Raw genomic sequence first — 19,926 nt, 5'->3', positions numbered from 1 at the left:
CACGCATTCAAGCCCGTAGTCATACCTTTGAGCACCTTCTGTGAATGAAGCTCTTTATATTACTTTGACCAATTACTTTGTCAACGTTCCCCTAGCACCAACAGACAACTTCGGCGAATATGCATTCCTATCCAAAATTTGTTTTGGTGTGTTCTATCTCCTGTATTAATTTGTACAGGTAGTTTGGCAACACACTATATATCTTACTTGGTTCAAATGTTAGATCCTCAGGATAATGTCTTAGTTAATATCTTGGATGATTTTCAACTATGTGTTAATTTAGTTCCTCTTAAAAAATAAAATACTGATCCATTATTACTGACAGTAGGTTAATAAATGCTCAGGTAAGAAAACAAACAGGAGCAAAATATAAAAGTATGCATACAATGCAAGTTAAAATGATCTTACAATGGCTTACATAAGTAAACAGGAAGTTTAACACTGGACTGACAGTGTGAATAAACAGTTATATATCTCCTGTTCAGTTTATCCCTATACAGGGATAAAACATTTCTATTTATGATGCATAGTTATTGTTCACTTGATAATCTAGGATAATTTTTCAATGTAGTTTAGTTGAGATGTTATAAAATGTAATAATATTATAACAGCTTGAAAGCCAATAAGATGTTCATACCTTTGAATATGCAATCCATTCTACCTAATGCAGCACATAAATCAAAGAAAAAATTATTTTGATAATATTTCAGGAGAGTACAATATTTAACAATCAATTTCAATATGATACATTAAAAAGCATTGGTACTGAATACCACCTGGAAAAAAGGAGAAATCCCAGGTGACTGGACAAAGGGTATCATAGTTCCCCTTGTCAAAAGGGGCAGCAGGCAGAAATGTGGCAACTATAGAGGAATCCATCTCGTGTGTCGCAGACTTCTGTTTATTTACCTACATTTGTTCCTCTTGGATTTTGCACCATTCTACTTCTCTAGAGAGGCTGTTTCACTTAGATTTCTTGACAGATCTTTTTTATTTTGGATCTTACCTCTTCTTGCTTTCTGGATTATTGCTCTCAGAAACATCAATTCTGTAGTTTGGAGCTTACTATTATCTGTACTATTCAATGGTGCATGTTTCAAGGCTGTATGTTGTTACTGGCAAGAAGTAGGCCTGATGAAAAGTTATTTTGGCTCTCAGAGGAATTTGGTTATCCCCAAGTAGAGTCCTGATTTGGTAGTAAAACTGAGCATCTTTTTGACGCCTGTTGGTAATTTTTTAAATTTTATTTTTTTATTTTTACAAGTTGCTTGACGTCACAGCAACACAGATAGATCTTATGGTGAAAATAGGATAGGAAAGGGCTAGGAGTGGGAAGGAAGTGGATGTGGCTGTAACTAAGGTACAGTCCCACCATTTGCCTGGTGTGAAGATGGGAAACCACAGGAAAACCATGATCAGGGCTTGTAAGCTATGAATTTCATTATTAGGTCCATATTGATGGATATGATAGTTCCTTAATTAAAGTTTTATTGACCACCTGACCAATACAATATCCTTTACTAAGACTGATTTCGGCCGATGTAAACAGCCATCTTCAGCTATTCATAGCAAGATAGTTTAAAAGAAGGACATAGTGTCATTAAAACTGAATGTCCTAATACAAACGTCAAATAGAATTGGATCTTAAAAAGCTATGACCACAAACAAGGTTGCAAAAATACACATATGTATACTATTAAAATATTCAGTATGATCGATATACAAGGATTTTTTTAATCCTGACAAACACTTGTTAATTAAAAATGACAATCTATCATTGTCTGTTTATGCTTGTAAAAACAGTAAGTTGTGAACATGCATATAAAAAGGTGATGGCATTATAATGTACTCCTCGTGAACACCAAAACTCCTGTGTTAAAAATTATGACTGTGTTGAGCTCGAATAAAGTCAACTATGTAATCCACTGAAAACACTTAAAACACTCAAAAATATGCTGTGTGCTTTACATGTGATTAAAGTACTGGGATCAATCTTCTTTTTAAGAAATATGTTGTTGCTTTATTAGATCGAGGGATATCATGATGTTTAAGAAATTAAGTCAAGTAAGGGCAATATGGGAAATATCCCTCGAGGTTTCAGGAGTACACCTCGTGCAGTTGTTAGTGTTGTGTCATATTAAAAAAAAAAAGATTGATCCAAGTACTTCAATCAAAATGTACACCACACAGCATATTTTTAAGTGTGTTAAATGGATTATATAGTTGAGACTCCTTATTAAAGCATGAAAATATGAAAGGACAGGGACAAACTCCACATTTTACGCTGATGTCTGCATAGAAACTTTCACAAGAAAAAATTAATTAATTTTTAAATACAACATTAGAATTACTTATACTGAACCATTGGGATCGTTTTCTCCTGTGTTTGTCGTAGGTTCCTAATACCTGCACTCATCATCTTTTTCCCTTTTCCCACTTCTCATCCTTATCTGGCTCTCTTAATCCTAAACTTCCAATATAAAAAATAAAGCTCAAGATGGAAAGAGTGCTCAAGCCCAGCCTTCTGATGAAGCTTGGAAGCAGAAACTAGCTTGTCACAGACAGAGAAGAACTGGGATTGATGAGGAGAAAGCCCAAGTATTTGAACGCAGCAGTGCATGAATATGTGGAAATGCACTGATGTTTGCCCTCCCCACTTTTTGTCACTTCCCTGTCCCGCACTGACATGTCATTGTGTTTACTGTACTACGGGTTTCTTTTGATGTTCCTACCTTTATACCTTTTCCTGCCTATAGTATGTGACGAAGAAATGTTAAGTACAGAAGAAAAATGGCCAACCGGACACCAGTGGGATCCAAACCTACAACCTCCCGATTTTGCATCAGTTGCTATACTGATTGAGCTATGGTGGCCCAGGTCAACTGGTGGCTCAATCGGGAGGTTGTGGGTTCGGATCCCACTGGTGTCCGGTCGGCCATTTTTGTTCTGTACCTAACATCTCTTCAACACATACTAAATGTATGTAACACGACCTAACAGGTTGAAGTCGATTTTGAAAACTTAACCAAACTAATATATCAGCAATCCACATATAGATAACACAGCATATGCCAGTATTCAGCTCTGATGACTTACAGAAACTTAACTCAAAAAAATTGGATGACAATGTTGAAAAGAGTCAAGCATTTAGTTTTGGGAACAAGACATGCAGGACAATAGGCAATTCCAAAATGGCTGGCGAAAAGGCAAATTTTGAAGATATTTGTAGATAATAGCCTAAGTGGGTAGTAAATTTCACTTAGGAAGGCATATAAGGTACGTTGTCAAAAAGGCATTTAGATTACTGCTTATGGTAAAGCAATGTTAAAAGGAGCAAGCAGAAGTAGCTTACATCAATATTTCACAGGTACATAAAATCTGCTCTCAGCCGAAACCCGAAGGACCAAAATGTTTTTTCCACTGCATGCAGGATTCTAGTTCATAAAGGTGGTTAAGAAATTAAAAAGTCATAAGCATGTACATAAGCCTACCAAACCAAAAATTAATCACCCCTGGAGAAATCACTACAAGCATCACTTAAAAGCTTGTAACTCCGCCTCTGAACTTGATAGCTGCCTGGATTCGTTTAGGAAGTGAGTCCAGAAGACTGTGCAGGTATGTCACATCCAGGTTAAGCCACTCACTGAGGATTTGATCGCACAATTCCACCAAATAGCGGGGTATGTTTATGTCTGCATTTTATCCGCTGTTCCAACATGTCCTACAGATTTTCAATGGGGTTCAAGTCAGGTGATTTTGCAGGCAAATGAAGATGTAATAGGGTGGGGGAGTGTTCACAAAACCGGTCTCATACATGTCCAGCCCGATGCAGTTTGCTGTTGTCATCCTGAAAAATCGGGGTATCAATAGCATAGTCGTCATGCAGATGTTGAATGAAAAGCAACGTCTGATCATTCTGAATATTTGAATAAACATATTGGTTCATGTTAGTGATCACTTCAGTGAGTGGGTCATATCCACACAATATGAAAAACACCACCAAAACATCACAGACCCACCTCTGGCTTGAACCTGACCTTGCATATGCACAATGCTTCATTTGGCCTTCGGTATAGGGGCAAAAATGTTCTGCCAGTCGGCTACTGTCTATGATTTCTAGCCCATTGAAGACGCACAGCTTTATGTGCCTGAGTGAGGTGACAGACTCCAAATGTTCCCTGCATGCAGTTCCCGTCACAAGGTTCTATCCTTGTACAATTTCCCGCCATGGCACTTCTCTCGTACTTAAGAAACGTGAACACTTGCCGCATCACAAAGTATTCTAAGACCCATTAATACATGCAATCACCTCTATTCACAGTTTAAACCTTTCAAATGCCATAGAAAAAAACTATTTCCGAAATGTACCGTATCCAACAAGGTGCATTTACTATGTTCAAATAATGCAGTTGGATAAATCACTGACAAACATAACCTCACGCAACGAAAGAAAAAAAATCGCACAATTCAAAGACGAGGATAAATTATGCCGGTTCCCCTGTGCAAATGCATTATTTTTTGGATTTCTGTACTGTTTGCATTTTTAGATGCTTTGTACTGGCATGGAAAGTGTCCGACGCCCTTAAAACATTGTAGCTTATCGAACTTTCCTATGACGAGGGGATAAAGTATCTCGCTTCCATGCAAGCCCTGTTGTCTTATCAGCTAATTATGTCCTTTATTTTCTTTAATTTTTAACCACATTAATAGCGGAAATATGCAAAAAGTGTTGTTCGCCGCGGCTAACCAATTTATATAGCGCCACAGCAAGTAGTACATCCTTTGCAAGTGCTGCGAGGAAGGGTAGCAGGGGCATATTTTTTGTCACGGTTATGGACAATGAGGTATGATTCACCCCTGCTTGCCATGGACATTCATCAGCCGGGCAGTCTCGTTAGCATGTTAGGTTCTTATGTGTAATCAAATACTAAATGATTTTTTATTTTATTTTTTTAATTTTTTTTTTGCTAGGGGCTTTACGTTGCACCGACACAGATAGGTCTTATGGCGACGATGGGATAGGAAAGGCCTAGGAGTTGGAAGGAAGTGGCCGTGGCCTTAATTAAGGTAGAGCCCCAGCATTTGCCTAGTGTGAAAATGGGAAACCACGGAAAACCATCTTCAGGGCTGCTGATAGTGGGATTCGAACCTACTATCTTTAATTTTATAATCACACCGTACTTCTATTTAATTGTATTACATGTGTAATATTGTTGGTGAAAGTATTGAAACAAAAACTTGAAAAACTATTATTACCACACTTAAGTTGGTCAACTGTCAACCTTTACCTATCTGTCCTCTGTCAAAATCTGGTCGAGAGAGTATAAAAAACGTACCATTTTGTAGCCCTTCATTTTTTTATGTGTATATCGCCCCACCACTATATCCCACAAACCCAAACCCAGGTACTTTGTTATATGTACATTTTGCCCCCACCCCCCACACTTCTAATTCCAATTGGCCCCCACTGTTCACAGGATAAGTTGCACCTTCGGGGAGCAAGCCATTAGCCTCAGGAATGTTCAAATGTTTAGTTCTGCTTGCAGATTAGCTGTAAGATTGCTGAATAATACACTGAGCCTCTTTGAGCTTGTATTTTTCATTCCATTCCAGAAGTTAGAAATTAATTTTGTGTTGAGTGGTATAATGAATGGCAGCATGATAGCCTACATCTGGATCAGGAACATGATCATGTGAAGTAGATTAGTGTGGTGCATATTTGTCTCGGAATATCCTACTGAAGTTATGGATACGGAACAAGTTGTGAAATTCCTTACTAATGAAGACAAAATTAAAATCTTTCAGGAAGTGGACTGGCATCCATATCTTTACGAGCGCAGAGGTTGAACCTCGCACTTTTGAGTTTCGATTCCACTTGACGAATTATAATTATTATAAAATATCAAAGCATTTCTTATTAACAGTGCTGATGTAGTTATTTCATCATCATCATCATCATCATCATCATCATTATTATTATTATTATTATTATTATTATTATTATTATTATTATTATTATTATTATCATTAGTGTGCTGATAATAATAATAAGAATAATAATAATAATAAAATTGATCACTTGAGTTGGTCAAAGTTTTGTTGCATTCAAAATGGTGGTCAAAGTAATTCTCCGGCAGTCACATATGGTCGAGTGTAACCTCCAATTCATTGTCTAAGAGGGTGACCAGAAAATAATGTTTAATAATCCACTAGTCCGAAATAGGCTTCTACTACGATTTGTTTTAGAAACAGTGTGATCTGCAATAGTAAGTAAGTTCCAGTTGATATCTTTATAGGTCCCCTTGCAAATGTTATAGTAAAACCTCATTAAGACGTTTCTGCAGAGGAGAACAAAAATGAACGTGTTAAGCGAGAAAACATACTACTGAATATATAAATAAAAACTATTGAACAGGGATATGGAAACGCTAGATAGTATTTTTTCCGACATGAGGACATTTTACGCCATGTATCTGCGGGTACAGTGAAAACTATATCTACCATTTCTAAAGATGAGAGGAAAGTATTAAAAGGTGTGAAAAAGAAGAGAGAAAAAATATGAAAAACAAGCACACAATAGGATGGCATGGAAAGCTGCACTGAACCAGTCCCTGGACTGATGACTGAAACAACAATAACAACAACAAAGGTTACATGTTACAAATCTCATGTTATGGTCCGCATTGAAATGTACTTAAAGTCAAATAATAATACTAGATTATAAATTCCACCTGTTCAATACATAAGAGTTCTTTATTTAAATTTAAGAAATAGTTCTTAACATATTAGATATAGGGACATGTTTCACATGTTTCTACTTGCTAGTCATTTTATACATTTTTATACCTAAAACAGTATCCTCTTATTTACGTATAAGAACAATCAGGATCATGATCTATCTTTCTTTCAGGTACGAGATTTTTAGGCTGATGATGCCCTCATTATGGGTGAAACATGTCCCTATATCTAAAATATTAAGAACTATTTCTTAAATTTAAATAAAAAACTCTTATGTATTGAACAGGTGGAATTTATAATCTAGTATTATTATTTGACTTTAACAACAAAGGTGTCGCTAAATGCAGGTTTTACTGTATTTGATGCACTTACTGAGAGAAGTAGTACTGTTAAGTAAATTAATACATACCTTTCACAACTTCTAAATTGGCCTCTTCTTTGCTCATGAGACGACTCCGCTCTGTCTCTTCATGGGCTCTCACCTCTTGCTGGTAACGATTTTGTGCAGCCTTCAACTCCAACCCAAGGGACGCACATTCCTTTTCTAGCGTGGAGATCTTCTCTCCCAATAATCTATTGTCTTCGGTCAACTTAACTTCTCGCTGACTAGCCCGGTCTAACTCCCCATGCAGACTCTGTAACCGACCTGAAAAATGAGAATACTTGTTATTAATAAACAGTTCCAAAAAACATGTACTTCTTTCTTTTGTTAATGGTCACACTGGGAAGGGAAGGATTGGGAAGGCAATAGCCAAGACAATAAGTGATAACTGGCTGAGAAATACTCTAGTAAGGAAGTTAACAAGAACAGAACTTACATATTTAGGAAATCAATAGCAAACACAGATTTAACAGATCAGAACATGTTGACAGAATACACACAAAAGGATGAATCGGCTAATATAGGGTGATTAGAAAAAAAACAGTACGCTTTTCTCCAACATTAACACTATTGTCTGTGATCATTGTGTTAGTTGTTTTTAGATCTTTAAGACTTCATTTTTGCACTGTTTGCTATTTGGCTGATGATGACACTTCAAATGTGTTAAAACCGGTCCCAAATGAACAGGTTGTAACTTCTATTTGGTTCAACTTAACAACGGAGTATTGAAAGGCGAAAGGCGGAACCTTCCTTCTAATTTCCTTCTTTTTCTTCTTTTTTTGCTTTACGTCGCACCGACACAGATAGGTCTTATGGCGACGATGGGATAGGAAATGGCTAGGAGTGGGAAGGAAGCGGCTGTGGCCTTAATTAAGGTACATCCCAGCATTTGCCTGGTGTGAAAATGGGAAACCACGGAAAACCATCTTCAGGGCTTCCGACAGTGGGGTTCGAACCTACTATCTCCCGAACACTGGATACTGGCCGCACTTAAGTGACTACAGCTATCGAGCTTGGTCTTCCTTCTATTTAATATCGTATATTTTTCTTTATTCAATACGGAACAATCATGAAGTTTTTAACTTTAAAAAGTAAGGAAAAGAAGCGAGAAATACCGCCTAATGACCATTTTAATTAATACTTCATATAATTAACATTTTAAGAAGTATTTAAGATTGTTTAACTGTTTACTTTATTTCTTAAAAATAATAATAATAATAATAATAATAATAATAATAATAATAATAATAATAATAATAATAATAATAATGTTATTTGTTTTACGTACCACTAACTACTCTTTTACAGTTTTCAGAGACGCCGAGGTGCCAGAATTTAGTCCCGCAGGAGTTCTTTTACATGCCAGTAAATCTACCGACACAAGGCTGACGTATTTGAGCACCTTCAAATACCACCGGACTCAGCCAGGATCGAACCTGCCAAGTTGGGGTCAGAAGGCCAGCGCCTTAACCGTCTGAGCCACTCAGCCCAGCTTCCTTAAAAATTAATGTTTTATCAAGAGTGTAAGTAGCTAAAATAAAAACAATGAACTTGAATGGCAACTGGCATGTATGTCGAAAATTATTTAGTATAGGAGTAAATATGTACTGCTCTTCATCATCATCATCATCATCTGCAGTTTCCAGCTGTTGGCCGGGTCTGCTTAGAACATAAGCCTCTCTATCTCCTCTTGTCTTCCCACCACTTCTCCCTAGTCACTCTTGCCCAGTCCTCACCTCTTCTCTGTACGCACCCTTCCACTCCTTTTATCCATTTGTCTCTTGGTCTTCCTCTTGGCCGTTTACCTGTTATCTCCATATCGTGCATCCTCCTCGGTATCCTTTCCTCTGTCATTCTCTTCATGTGTCCGTACCATCTAAGTCTAGATGCCTCTATCCTATTCTGTAGTGGCTCTTCTTTTACTATATCTCGAACCTTCTCATTTCTCATCTTATCCCATCTTGTTACTCCTATCCTGCTTCTCAGAAATTTAATTTCAATTGCCTGTATTCTATTCACGGCTCTCTGCCTCATTACCCACGTCTCCGCTGCATACGTCAGATTAGGTATATAGTACGTCCTATATATCACCATTTTGCTTCTGTGAGGAACATCCTTGCTCCAAACCAGGCTACTGACACTTTTCAGGAATGCTCCTGCTTGTCTTCCACGCTAAATTATTTCCTTATCATTTCTTCCACTTTCCTCTATGATACTTCCTAAGTACTTGAAACTCTCTACCTTCCTAAGTTGTTCCCCTCCAAGCATTATCCCTCTCGTAGGTCTCTCCTTCTTTCTAGTTGTAATCACTAACTCGCTCTTTTGAGTATTAAATTTCAATCCATATTGTTCCACCTCATCTACCCAAGCATCTGATTGTTCCTGGATATCCTCTTCTTTTTCTCCCCAGTCTAATAGGTCATCTTCAATCATCATTTTCATTTTTCCTTCTCCAATTTTCCTTGCCACTTTTGTCATTATTTCATCCATTGTTAATACTATGAGCAAAGGTGACAGAGCACTTCCTTGTTTTAATCCACCTTTTTGCTCAAACCAGCCTGTTCTCTCTCCTCCTATTTTCACATAAATGACACTCCCACTGTGCATCTCTTTCTACGGTCTGTTCCTCGACACCTTTTCTCTGTAAGGTGTTCCATACCTTGTTTCTACACACACAGTCATAAGCTTTCTCGAAGTCCATGAAGGCCATCACAAGATCCTTACCCCATTCATAATGACGCTCCTGTAGTTGCCTTACTGTGAATATAAGGTCTACTGTGGACCTTCCTGATCTGAAACCATACTGCTCTTCTCTTAACTTTTCTTCCACCCTCTTTCTAGTTCTATTCTTCCGAATCTTCTCAAACACCTTTGCACAGTGGCATATCAATGTGGCTCCCCTATAATTCTTAAACTATTTTCTATTCCCCTTCTTGAAAATGGGTATGATTACCCCTTCTTCCAATCTTCAGGGGTCTTCCTTTTCTTCCTTATACTTTCAACACACAATAATGCCACTGTTTCCCTACCTCTCCTGCTGCCTTCACCATCTCAATACTCACTTCATCTAACCCTGTGGCTTTCCCTCCTTTCATCTGTCTAGTGCTAGCTCCACTTCTGCCCATGTTAGGTATTTCTCTTCTTCCATATTTCTTACTTCCTCCCTGCTTCTACTTTCCTCCTCAGTGCATCCTTGTGGGTTCAGTAAATCTTCAAAATACTCCTTCCATATTCCTTTGAGTTTCTCCATTTCCTGCACTTCATTTCAATTTTTGTCCATCATTATAACATCTTCCCTCTTGCCTTTCTTCTTACTCTTGAACATTCCATACAGTACTTGTTTATTTCCTTTGCTATCCTCTTGCATCATGTTTGTCCTTTTTTCCATCCATTTTTTCTCTTCTCCTCTGTGACCTTTTTAGCTTCTTCCTTTTTCATCTTATATTCTTGTCTCCGTTGTCCTCTGTTGAAACCACACTCGGAAAGCTTTATTTTTCTCCCTAACTGCCGCTTTGACTCTGTCGTTCCACCATGGAGTCTCCTTGCATCTTTTCCTGGCACTAGTTCTCCCACAAACTTCCTCTGCAGTTTTTACTAGTGTCCTCTTGAACCTTTCCCATGCCTCCTCTCCTGTTTTTGTATCATCTGTTGGTACGTTCAATCTTATTTTTTCCTGGTATTCTTCCTTGGTTTCCTTTTCCTTCAGTTTCCATATTTTGATATGTCTTTCTTGCTTCTCTGTTCTCTTCCTTTCCGTCACTGTTCTCAGTTTCATTACCAGTAGTCTGTGGTCAGTATCTAGGGCCTCTGATGGTATTACCCTTACAACTATAACATTCGTCTTCATTTCCCAGTCGTAGATCATGTAAGCTACAATGGATTTCCTAGACGAGTCACTGCTATACCACGTTATCTTATGGCTTTCTCTCTTTTTGAACCATGAGTTCCCGACCATCATCCCATTTCTTTTGCACAAATCCAGTAGTCTTTCTCCTTCCTTATTCCTATTTCCCCATCCTTCCGCTCCAAGCATGTTCTCATAATCCTTCCTTTCCATGCCTACATGGGCATTCAAGTCCCCCATTACCACGTTATTTTGTCCATTCAATTGTCTCTCCAATTCTTCTTCAAAGTCATCTTTATCTTGTTGTGTGCATCCTGCTTGTGGAGCATACACTTGTACAATTTCCCAGGCTTTTCCTTTGTTATTTTGACTTTTATCAACCTGTCACTTAACCCTCTTACTTCCTCTTTCAATCCATTTCTTACTATCACTCCTACTCAATTTCGCTTTCCCTCATCATTTCCTATCCAGTACAACCAAAAACCATTCCGCAGCTCTCTCCTACCCTCAGCCCTCCACCTAAGTCTCTGCCAGCCCTAGTACATCCAGTTTTCTTCTTTCCATCATGTCTACAACCTCTTCTACTTTTCCGGTCAATGTGTGTATATTCACTGTGCCAATTCATAATCCTGTTCCTCCCCAGGATGTACTCTTCTTATTTCTTCCAAAACATGATAATTATGATTGTAAAAATATAAATAAATAAATAAATAAATAAATAAATAAATAAATAAATAAATAAATAAATAAATAAATAAATAAATAAATAAATAAATAAATAAATAAATAAATAAATAAATAAATAAATAAATAAATAAATAAATAAATAAATAAATAAATAAATAAATAAATAAATAAATAAATAAATAAATAAATAAATAAATAAATAAATAAATAAATAAATAAATAAATAAATAAATAAATAAATAAATAAATAAATAAATAAATAAATAAATAAATAAATAAATAAATAAATAAATAAATAAATAAATAAATAAATAAATAAATAAATAAATAAATAAATAAATAAATAAATAAATAAATAAATAAATAAATAAATAAATAAATAAATAAATAAATAAATAAATAAATAAATAAATAAATAAATAAATAAATAAATAAATAAATAAATAAATAAATAAATAAATAAATAAATAAATAAATAAATAAATAAATAAATAAATAAATAAATAAATAAATAAATAAATAAATAAATAAATAAATAAATAAATAAATAAATAAATAAATAAATAAATAAATAAATAAATAAATAAATAAATAAATAAATAAATAAATAAATAAATAAATAAATAAATAAATAAATAAATAAATAAATAAATAAATAAATAAATAAATAAATAAATAAATAAATAAATAAATAAATAAATAAATAAATAAATAAATAAATAAATAAATAAATAAATAAATAAATAAATAAATAAATAAATAAATAAATAAATAAATAAATAAATAAATAAATAAATAAATAAATAAATAAATAAATAAATAAATAAATAAATAAATAAATAAATAAATAAATAAATAAATAAATAAATAAATAAATAAATAAATAAATAAATAAATAAATAAATAAATAAATAAATAAATAAATAAATAAATAAATAAATAAATAAATAAATAAATAAATAAATAAATAAATAAATAAATAAATAAATAAATAAATAAATAAATAAATAAATAAATAAATAAATAAATAAATAAATAAATAAATAAATAAATAAATAAATAAATAAATAAATAAATAAATAAATAAATAAATAAATAAATAAATAAATAAATAAATAAATAAATAAATAAATAAATAAATAACAGTACAATATAAAACCGCAGATTCAGCTGCAGACAATATGCACGACTCGTCATTTGGCTTCAACATTTATTTAAAACGTCCAGTGCATACAATACAGTATATTCAATACCTATACACCTGACATACATGTTTTTATTTCTAGTTGAAAGCTTTCACTGTAGTTTACCTTCAAGTTCTTGAGTGAGATCAGATGCCTGTGTTCGTGAACTCTTCTCCTGAGATAGATGACCCTGAAGAGTAGCAACCTCTTGTTGTAAAGCATCCCTCTGTGCCTGGAGATTTGACAACATGTTCTGTAGTTCAACCTGGATCTGTTCGGCAGCAGACTTGGCAACGGTTAGCTCTGCTACCTGTTTTTTGTAACGAGTCGAGGTCTCCTGCATGTCTGACAGCTGAAATGAGTAGAATGTGTGGACTTAAGTTCCATTCCTAGGAAGTCACAAAACTTCTAGTACCCCATCATTCCCTTGGAACAAGATTACAATAAAACTTTACTCAAATCATTATAATCATATTTTTAGATACCTACTATATAGAACAAACTGCACCATAAATGCCATACACTGCATAAGAGATGGTGGTGGTGGTGGGGGTAGCTTCTGATATCCATCAGTTAACTTAAACCCAGAACCGAATGAGTAACTCTCAGAACTTTTTATCCAGTTAAAACCAAATTACAAATCTGCCTCCACAAACTACAGGTTTAACCATTTGAATGATACATTGAAATGTTGTCAATAAATAAACCTTCATTCTGGTCATTTTTTACCCATTTTGCTCAATATTTGTGACTCAGTGACTGGATATTTACGGTGTTGAGAGTTCAGATTATAATCCCTAGAAAGTTAGAATATTTTGCATTTGAGTGCAAGCAAAAATACCATAAGCACTTAAATATGACATTTTTTTATTTTTTGCTGGAGCCGTAGCATTGCTTTTCTGTGACTTGACATACCGGTCTTTTGGCAATGCAGGGATGGGAAAGGGCTAAGTCTGAAAAAGCAGTGATCATGGTATTAAGGTACAGCCCCAGCATTTGTTCAGTGCAAAAAAAAGAAAACATGGCAAATCATCTTCAGGGCTTTTGGCAGTGTGATTGAAACCCACCATTCCCTGAGTGCAAGCTTTCAGCTACATGACCCACACTTTGTTGCTTGGTGGTCAATGTATTCATACAATGATTCTAATAGGGGTTGTCTTCAAAATTGTTAATATTTGCATCAAATTCATTTTCTGCAGTATTACAAGAAGCTCAATTCTTCCTCATCCATTCCCTTTTCAAATTCTCTCTGGGCAGGGTAGTGTACCAAAGCTCTCCACTTGCTCCATTTTTCCACCACTCTTCTAGGATTATATTAATATTGAATCCTCCAGTTTCAATAGTCTATTAGACAGCTCTTCCATCTCATTGTAGGCAGTCCCCAAGACCTTTGACCAATCACTGTATCCATGAATATTTTCTCTGCAATCTCCTGGCATTCTCATCAAGTGTACATACCATTTCAAATTTGCTGTCAAATCTCTTCCAGAAATTTACAATCATTTATTATCCTGTAATGTATCTCAAGCTAGTTTTCTTCCAGCACAAACTGCCAATATGGTAGTGGCTGGCGAGCAGTGGTGTGCCAATCTCTCAGCAATCCATGACCATATGTTCTCAATGGGTGACAGATCTGGAGAGTGTGCTGGCCAGGGCAACAGTAGACCAACATTTGTATAGAGGAAAGTCCAGACAGTAGAAATGGAATGATGGCTGTCTAAATTACCAGCTATGCGAACAAAAGGTGACCGGGATGTGTACACAATGGCACCTCATACCATCACCCCAGGTGCCAGGCCCGTATGACGATTTTGATGATGATTTAAAGGGGCTTAACATCGAAGTCATCAGCCCCTAATGGAACGAAATGAGACGAAAGGGCATGACAAATTAAAAGTCAAAAATCCTCCACTGACGAGAATTCAAAATGTGAGGACGAAGAATGAATGGATGGATAAGAATTTAAAACAATCAGTGGATCCAACTTGCAATGCCTCGCATTCACAGAAACTGACGTGAAACAATAGTATTACTGACCAAGGGACTGTGTCTATAGCATAATACTGAATCGATGATGCCTTTAGTCTAAAGGGGTCCAAAATCCAAGTCATTGGCCTCTCATAACGGTACTTATTGTTAGGAAAGTAGAACCACGGTATGTGTCATGCTGCGGTACTAATCAAAAGTAGCGTAGACTCGCGGCATTCCACACAGTATGGTACTACTCGCAGGCAATGAAATTCGCACATGGAATACAAACCTATGGGGTTTTGCACACTGCAGCACTATTTACAGGCAATGCAAACCCATGAAATTCCTCACAAAAGTGGACTAATCACTGGGTCCCGCACTATCCCGGGGTGTTCCTCACATAGTGGGTACCAAACATAGGCAAGGCAGAACCATGGTGTTGCTCATATAAGGGTACGAATCACAGGTACTGTAGAAGCCGGCACCATACTCCATTGCTACTAATCACAAACTTATTTGGTACCTAACATAGTGGTACTACGTGCAAGTAAAAGTGACCCCTGGTGTTCCCCATGTAGTGGTACTAATCAAAAGTAGTCTCATGGTTCAATTTGATCATCCCTTCATTTCCCCTTTTAGTCGCCTCTTACGACAGACAGGGGATACCATGGGTGTATTCTTCGTCTGCGTCCCCCACACACAGGGGGTCGTACGACGATTTTGAATGCAGGCTGGCAACGCTTGTTGCCTTCGGTGCCTCCACATAAGGATACATCCATTATGGTGCAGTATGCAGAATCAAGATTCGTCTGGAAAGCCGAAACGCCACTCCTGTGTCCATCGTCGTTGATCAACTCAACATTGTATGCATGCTTGTCTCTGCTGCAGCATCAAGGGGAACTGCAACAATGATCAACATGCTAACAGTCCATGGTACTGCACACGTCACACTATCTGTGCGGACACTTGTCCCGCAAATTAACAAAGTTCCCGACTAAGGGTGCATGACATGACTGTACAATACTGGAAGGCCACTCTGACCACATGTCTATCCTCACCAGCGTTAGTGGCCGGCGGCAGAGATCCCACATGGTGTAATGTATGACCCTCCTGTACCCATCAATTCCATATTCACATGACAGTCAGGAACCCAACCAACACAAACACAAATATCACAGAATGATCAACCACAAAACAAACAGGCCAAGATCCTGCTGCAGTCTAGTTCTGACACATGCTGGTAGGAATTCTTCCTCCTTATGCGAGACATAACACAGCCTTTACACAAGCAACCTAGGTTTGAATGAGAAAATCACTGTGCAATCATCCCTTTTATACAACCTGTAGACTCCTATCTGCATTGGCACATGTGCTGAGATGCTAATAATCTGCACATTCCAGCATACTGTACCTTTCATGCATAGGTTTGAATGAGAAAATCACTGTGCAATCATTCCTTTTATACAGCCTGTAGACTCCTATCTGCATTGGCACATGTGCTGAGATGCTAATAATCTGCACATTCCAGCATACTGTACCTTTCATGCATATTTATATCTGCTGCATGCCATCTTCATGGTGTAGCAATTTTAATGGCCAGCAGTGTATTTGAAATATTTCTTAGGCAAGATGCAATCTGATATTTCATGTAAAAACGTTAACTTTTCTATTTTGAATGGCTGAGGTTCTTCGAAAGTTTTACTTTCATACATACAAAATTCATCTAAACCTACAAAAAAGTATTCAAGTACAGAAGAACCCCGTTTATCCGAAATAAAGGGAGCGGAGCCAGTTCGGTTGACGCATTTTTCGGATGACACATGGTAAATATTTTTGAAAGTTAAATGTCGAAATAAAAATGCATAAACTCTGTGAAGCAAATGTGTCTGCTGTATATTAACATTAAAATGTTTACATAATGTCACTCATTGTATAAAATCAGTGATTTTCTTCTGAATTTTCTTGGTGCAGTGCTGTCGTGCAACTACATCGTGCCACCGTTTAATCAACAATACATCAACTTGTGTAGATTCATTGCTTTGTTCAACAAAGCGCAAAGCAATCTGAAATAATGAAACAATTTATTTTGCAATGGGGTAAGAATAGCATTGGAACTACACTACAAAACCGCAAGGCCAGTGGAACGACCTTGGGTGAAAGAAAAATATGAATGGATAAGGGTCGCTGGACTTCCCTGGTTTCCTAACAGAAGCTGCAGTATAGTCCGAGCGGTAAACAAGATGAAACTCTTGCAACTGAAGCAAAGTTAACCAAAGTCTACATGATGTTCATGATGAATATTACAACAACAACAACAACAACAACAATAAAAATAATAATAATAATAATAATAATAATAATAATAATAATAACAACAACAACAACAACATGGATTTTGAAAGGGGCGCTCATGTGCTGATGCTTACTTTACCTTGAAAATCTTAGTCAAAAAACGCAGGGAATTTAACTTGGAAACTCGCATAGCATTTGTTGATTTTAAGAAAGCCTTTGACCTAGTTAACAGGAACAGACTTCTTAATATCTTAGCAGAAGATAAATGTCCCACAATAGTTAATAGATAACATATACAACATGTACAGTGACAACCTTATTGCAATAAAGTTAGGTAATCATCAGACTGAATGGGAACCGATCAGCAGAGGTGTGAGACAAGGTTGTGGACTTTCTCCTTTGTTGTTCATAATCTATATGAACAACATAATACAGGAATGGAGGCACGAAAGGCATGGATCAATCCCAGTCAGCAGATATCTCACACATCTAGATGCCATACTCTTTGCTGATGATGCTGCATTGGTAGCATCATCAGAAGATGATCTTCAGTGGTCAGTATCTAATCTCCAGAAAGTCTCTTCAAAATCTGACATGATCATTTCACCACAAAAGAGCAAAATAATGGCCTTTAAGGGGAAGGACCCTATCCCGAGTAAAATCTGTACTTCCTTCAGGCTAGCAACCCGTCGGAAGTACATTTGATTGCCTTCAAGTCTTGCAAAAAGAAAAATGCAAGACCGTAACGGGACACATGGCCCAATACTTGGAAGGAAGATGATGATGATGATGATGATGATGCAGTAATAGTAATAATTCCTGCTTGTTCAAGAAAAATGTATCATGGAACAAACTAGATGGTAAGAAGCTGTTTTGTTTTATGCTATCCGTGCATTCTGGTATAAGTCATGATATAAAAAATAGGGTTTGTCTAGTAGCTCTCAGCACATATAGCAAAACAATTATTAATATCGACGGCTAAGAACGAGAGGATAAGAACAAAATATTAAAATACAATTTTGCCAGAGCATTTCGGTTAAGCAGGGTTCTACTCTATGGCTAACTTACACATATTATATAGGCTATTACTGCACACAATGCAGATATTAGACTAATACAATTAAAATAATTATTTGGGGAACTGAATATAGTGAAGCTGTCACTGCCAGTAATCTTTTTTCTTCTTCAGCAGGAAACTTTATGTACTGAGGTACGAGTCTAGCGATGACAACAGAGACATTGTAAATAATTTGACTGACCATGAGCTGTCCGAGCAAATATTAGTTATAGTCTTGGATTTCACCTGGTGTGTAATAACGCAGGACAATGAGAATTCCGTTCTCTATAGAAATAGAGAAACCTTTACATGTTGCATGCTCATATATTAGGACGCACAACATCGATCAGGTGTATTGTATCGGTCTTTGTAAAACTATATCTATTCATAAATTTGATATTGTCATACTTCAAGGAAGATATTATACTGTCATATTCCATACCTTTTCATACGTCTTCTCGTCTCCCTTATTTCGCAAACTAACTGCAACTTCACGTACGACCTCCATATTATTGAAGTTAGTTCTCTGTTAAAAAACCTCTAGACCAGTCTATGAATAAGAGAAGCGTTTGTCTGCTCTTAGTCCGTAGTTAGTCCGGAGTAAACACGACTATGAATAGCACCCACGGTGTTCCTCGCATGGTGGTACTTAATCACAGGTAATGTAGATCCATGGTATGTCATGAATAACGGCACCACTTGCAGGTAACACATACCCATAGTGGTCCTCACATAAAGGTACGACTAACATGCGATTCAGACCCATGGCAACGCTAAGCGTTTATACTCAGTAAAACTGCTGCAGCTTTATACTAATTCATACATTTTCCGTGCAGGAAGGGATTTTCCCTTTTAGAAGCACTGGATATGTTACTGACTGAAGATCTCGATGGTGATATTTTTGTGGAACTAGCCGATGTAAGTGTACTTACATATGAGGGCACCTGGTGATGAAGATGATGGTGGGCTTATTGATAATCTCAGCTCTCGACATTTAAGTGTCAGTGCTGAAATGAAACTTGCAAATAATGAAAGAATCTGGATTAGTTACAATGGTAAAGGTGTGTTATCAGAGAACGAAGTGCCTTTTCTGTCTACTAATGCAAGATCTGTTTCAATACCCGATGCTACGAAAGAGCGGATAACTGATAGAGAAAATAATAAATCAAATTACAAACCAATATAGACCGAACGGGCTGATTTCAATATTGGGCGACTGTTGACATTTCCGGAGCCTAGTTATAGCAAGTGAAATTCCTCGGCTGTTAAGTTTTTGAATTGTTTGCACATAACCAGCTGACTGAATATATAGTTTGAGAGATTAAAAAGTATGCAGTGTTTTTAAATTGTACGGACCCACAAATAACTTCCGATGAAATTCGTTGCTTTAGCGCCATACTTTTCATTTCTGAGGACAATAAGTTTCCCTCCAAGCGTTCTTATTGGGACTCGCAGAATGATATGAAGACACTGAAAGACTGTCATTCTCCATCTCTTTGGTTAACGCGCAAGTACTGAGGGTGGGCTTTTAGCTGCCTCTGAAAATATTGACTACTGTAGTTACTCTGTAGTATGTAACTGCATCTGAAGTACTTTGATTCTTCGTTTTCTTATTTTTTATTTTATTCTATTGTTCCAGTGAGTGTTTTGTTTTTACTGGGAACGAATTGTACATGTGTGTCTCTGTACTGCAAACAAATATTTTCTCCTTTGTTCAATAATTCTACTTTTTTGCTGTGATGTGAACAAAAACTGATATTCCGTATTCTTA

General features: G+C 36.3%; 1 protein-coding gene across 1 annotated transcript in view; it reads right to left on the bottom strand.

Moving 5' to 3' along the window:
* Positions 1–19,926, bottom strand: part of Rok (Rho kinase) — a 387,800-nt gene that overhangs the window by 230,212 nt on the left and 137,662 nt on the right. Inside the window, exons 16-17 of the mRNA XM_068227374.1 lie at positions 12,962–13,187; positions 7,148–7,384 (exon numbers count right to left, since the gene is read on the bottom strand). Coding sequence (XP_068083475.1) covers positions 7,148–7,384; positions 12,962–13,187 — 463 coding nt within the window. The remainder of the gene's footprint in view (positions 1–7,147; positions 7,385–12,961; positions 13,188–19,926) is intronic.

The sequence above is a fragment of the Anabrus simplex genome, chromosome 4, assembly GCF_040414725.1.
Source record: "Anabrus simplex isolate iqAnaSimp1 chromosome 4, ASM4041472v1, whole genome shotgun sequence".
Taxonomy (NCBI): Eukaryota; Metazoa; Arthropoda; class Insecta; order Orthoptera; family Tettigoniidae; genus Anabrus; species Anabrus simplex.
Note: the sequence above shows the minus strand (reverse complement) of the source record. Positions and strands in the feature narration are given on the sequence as shown.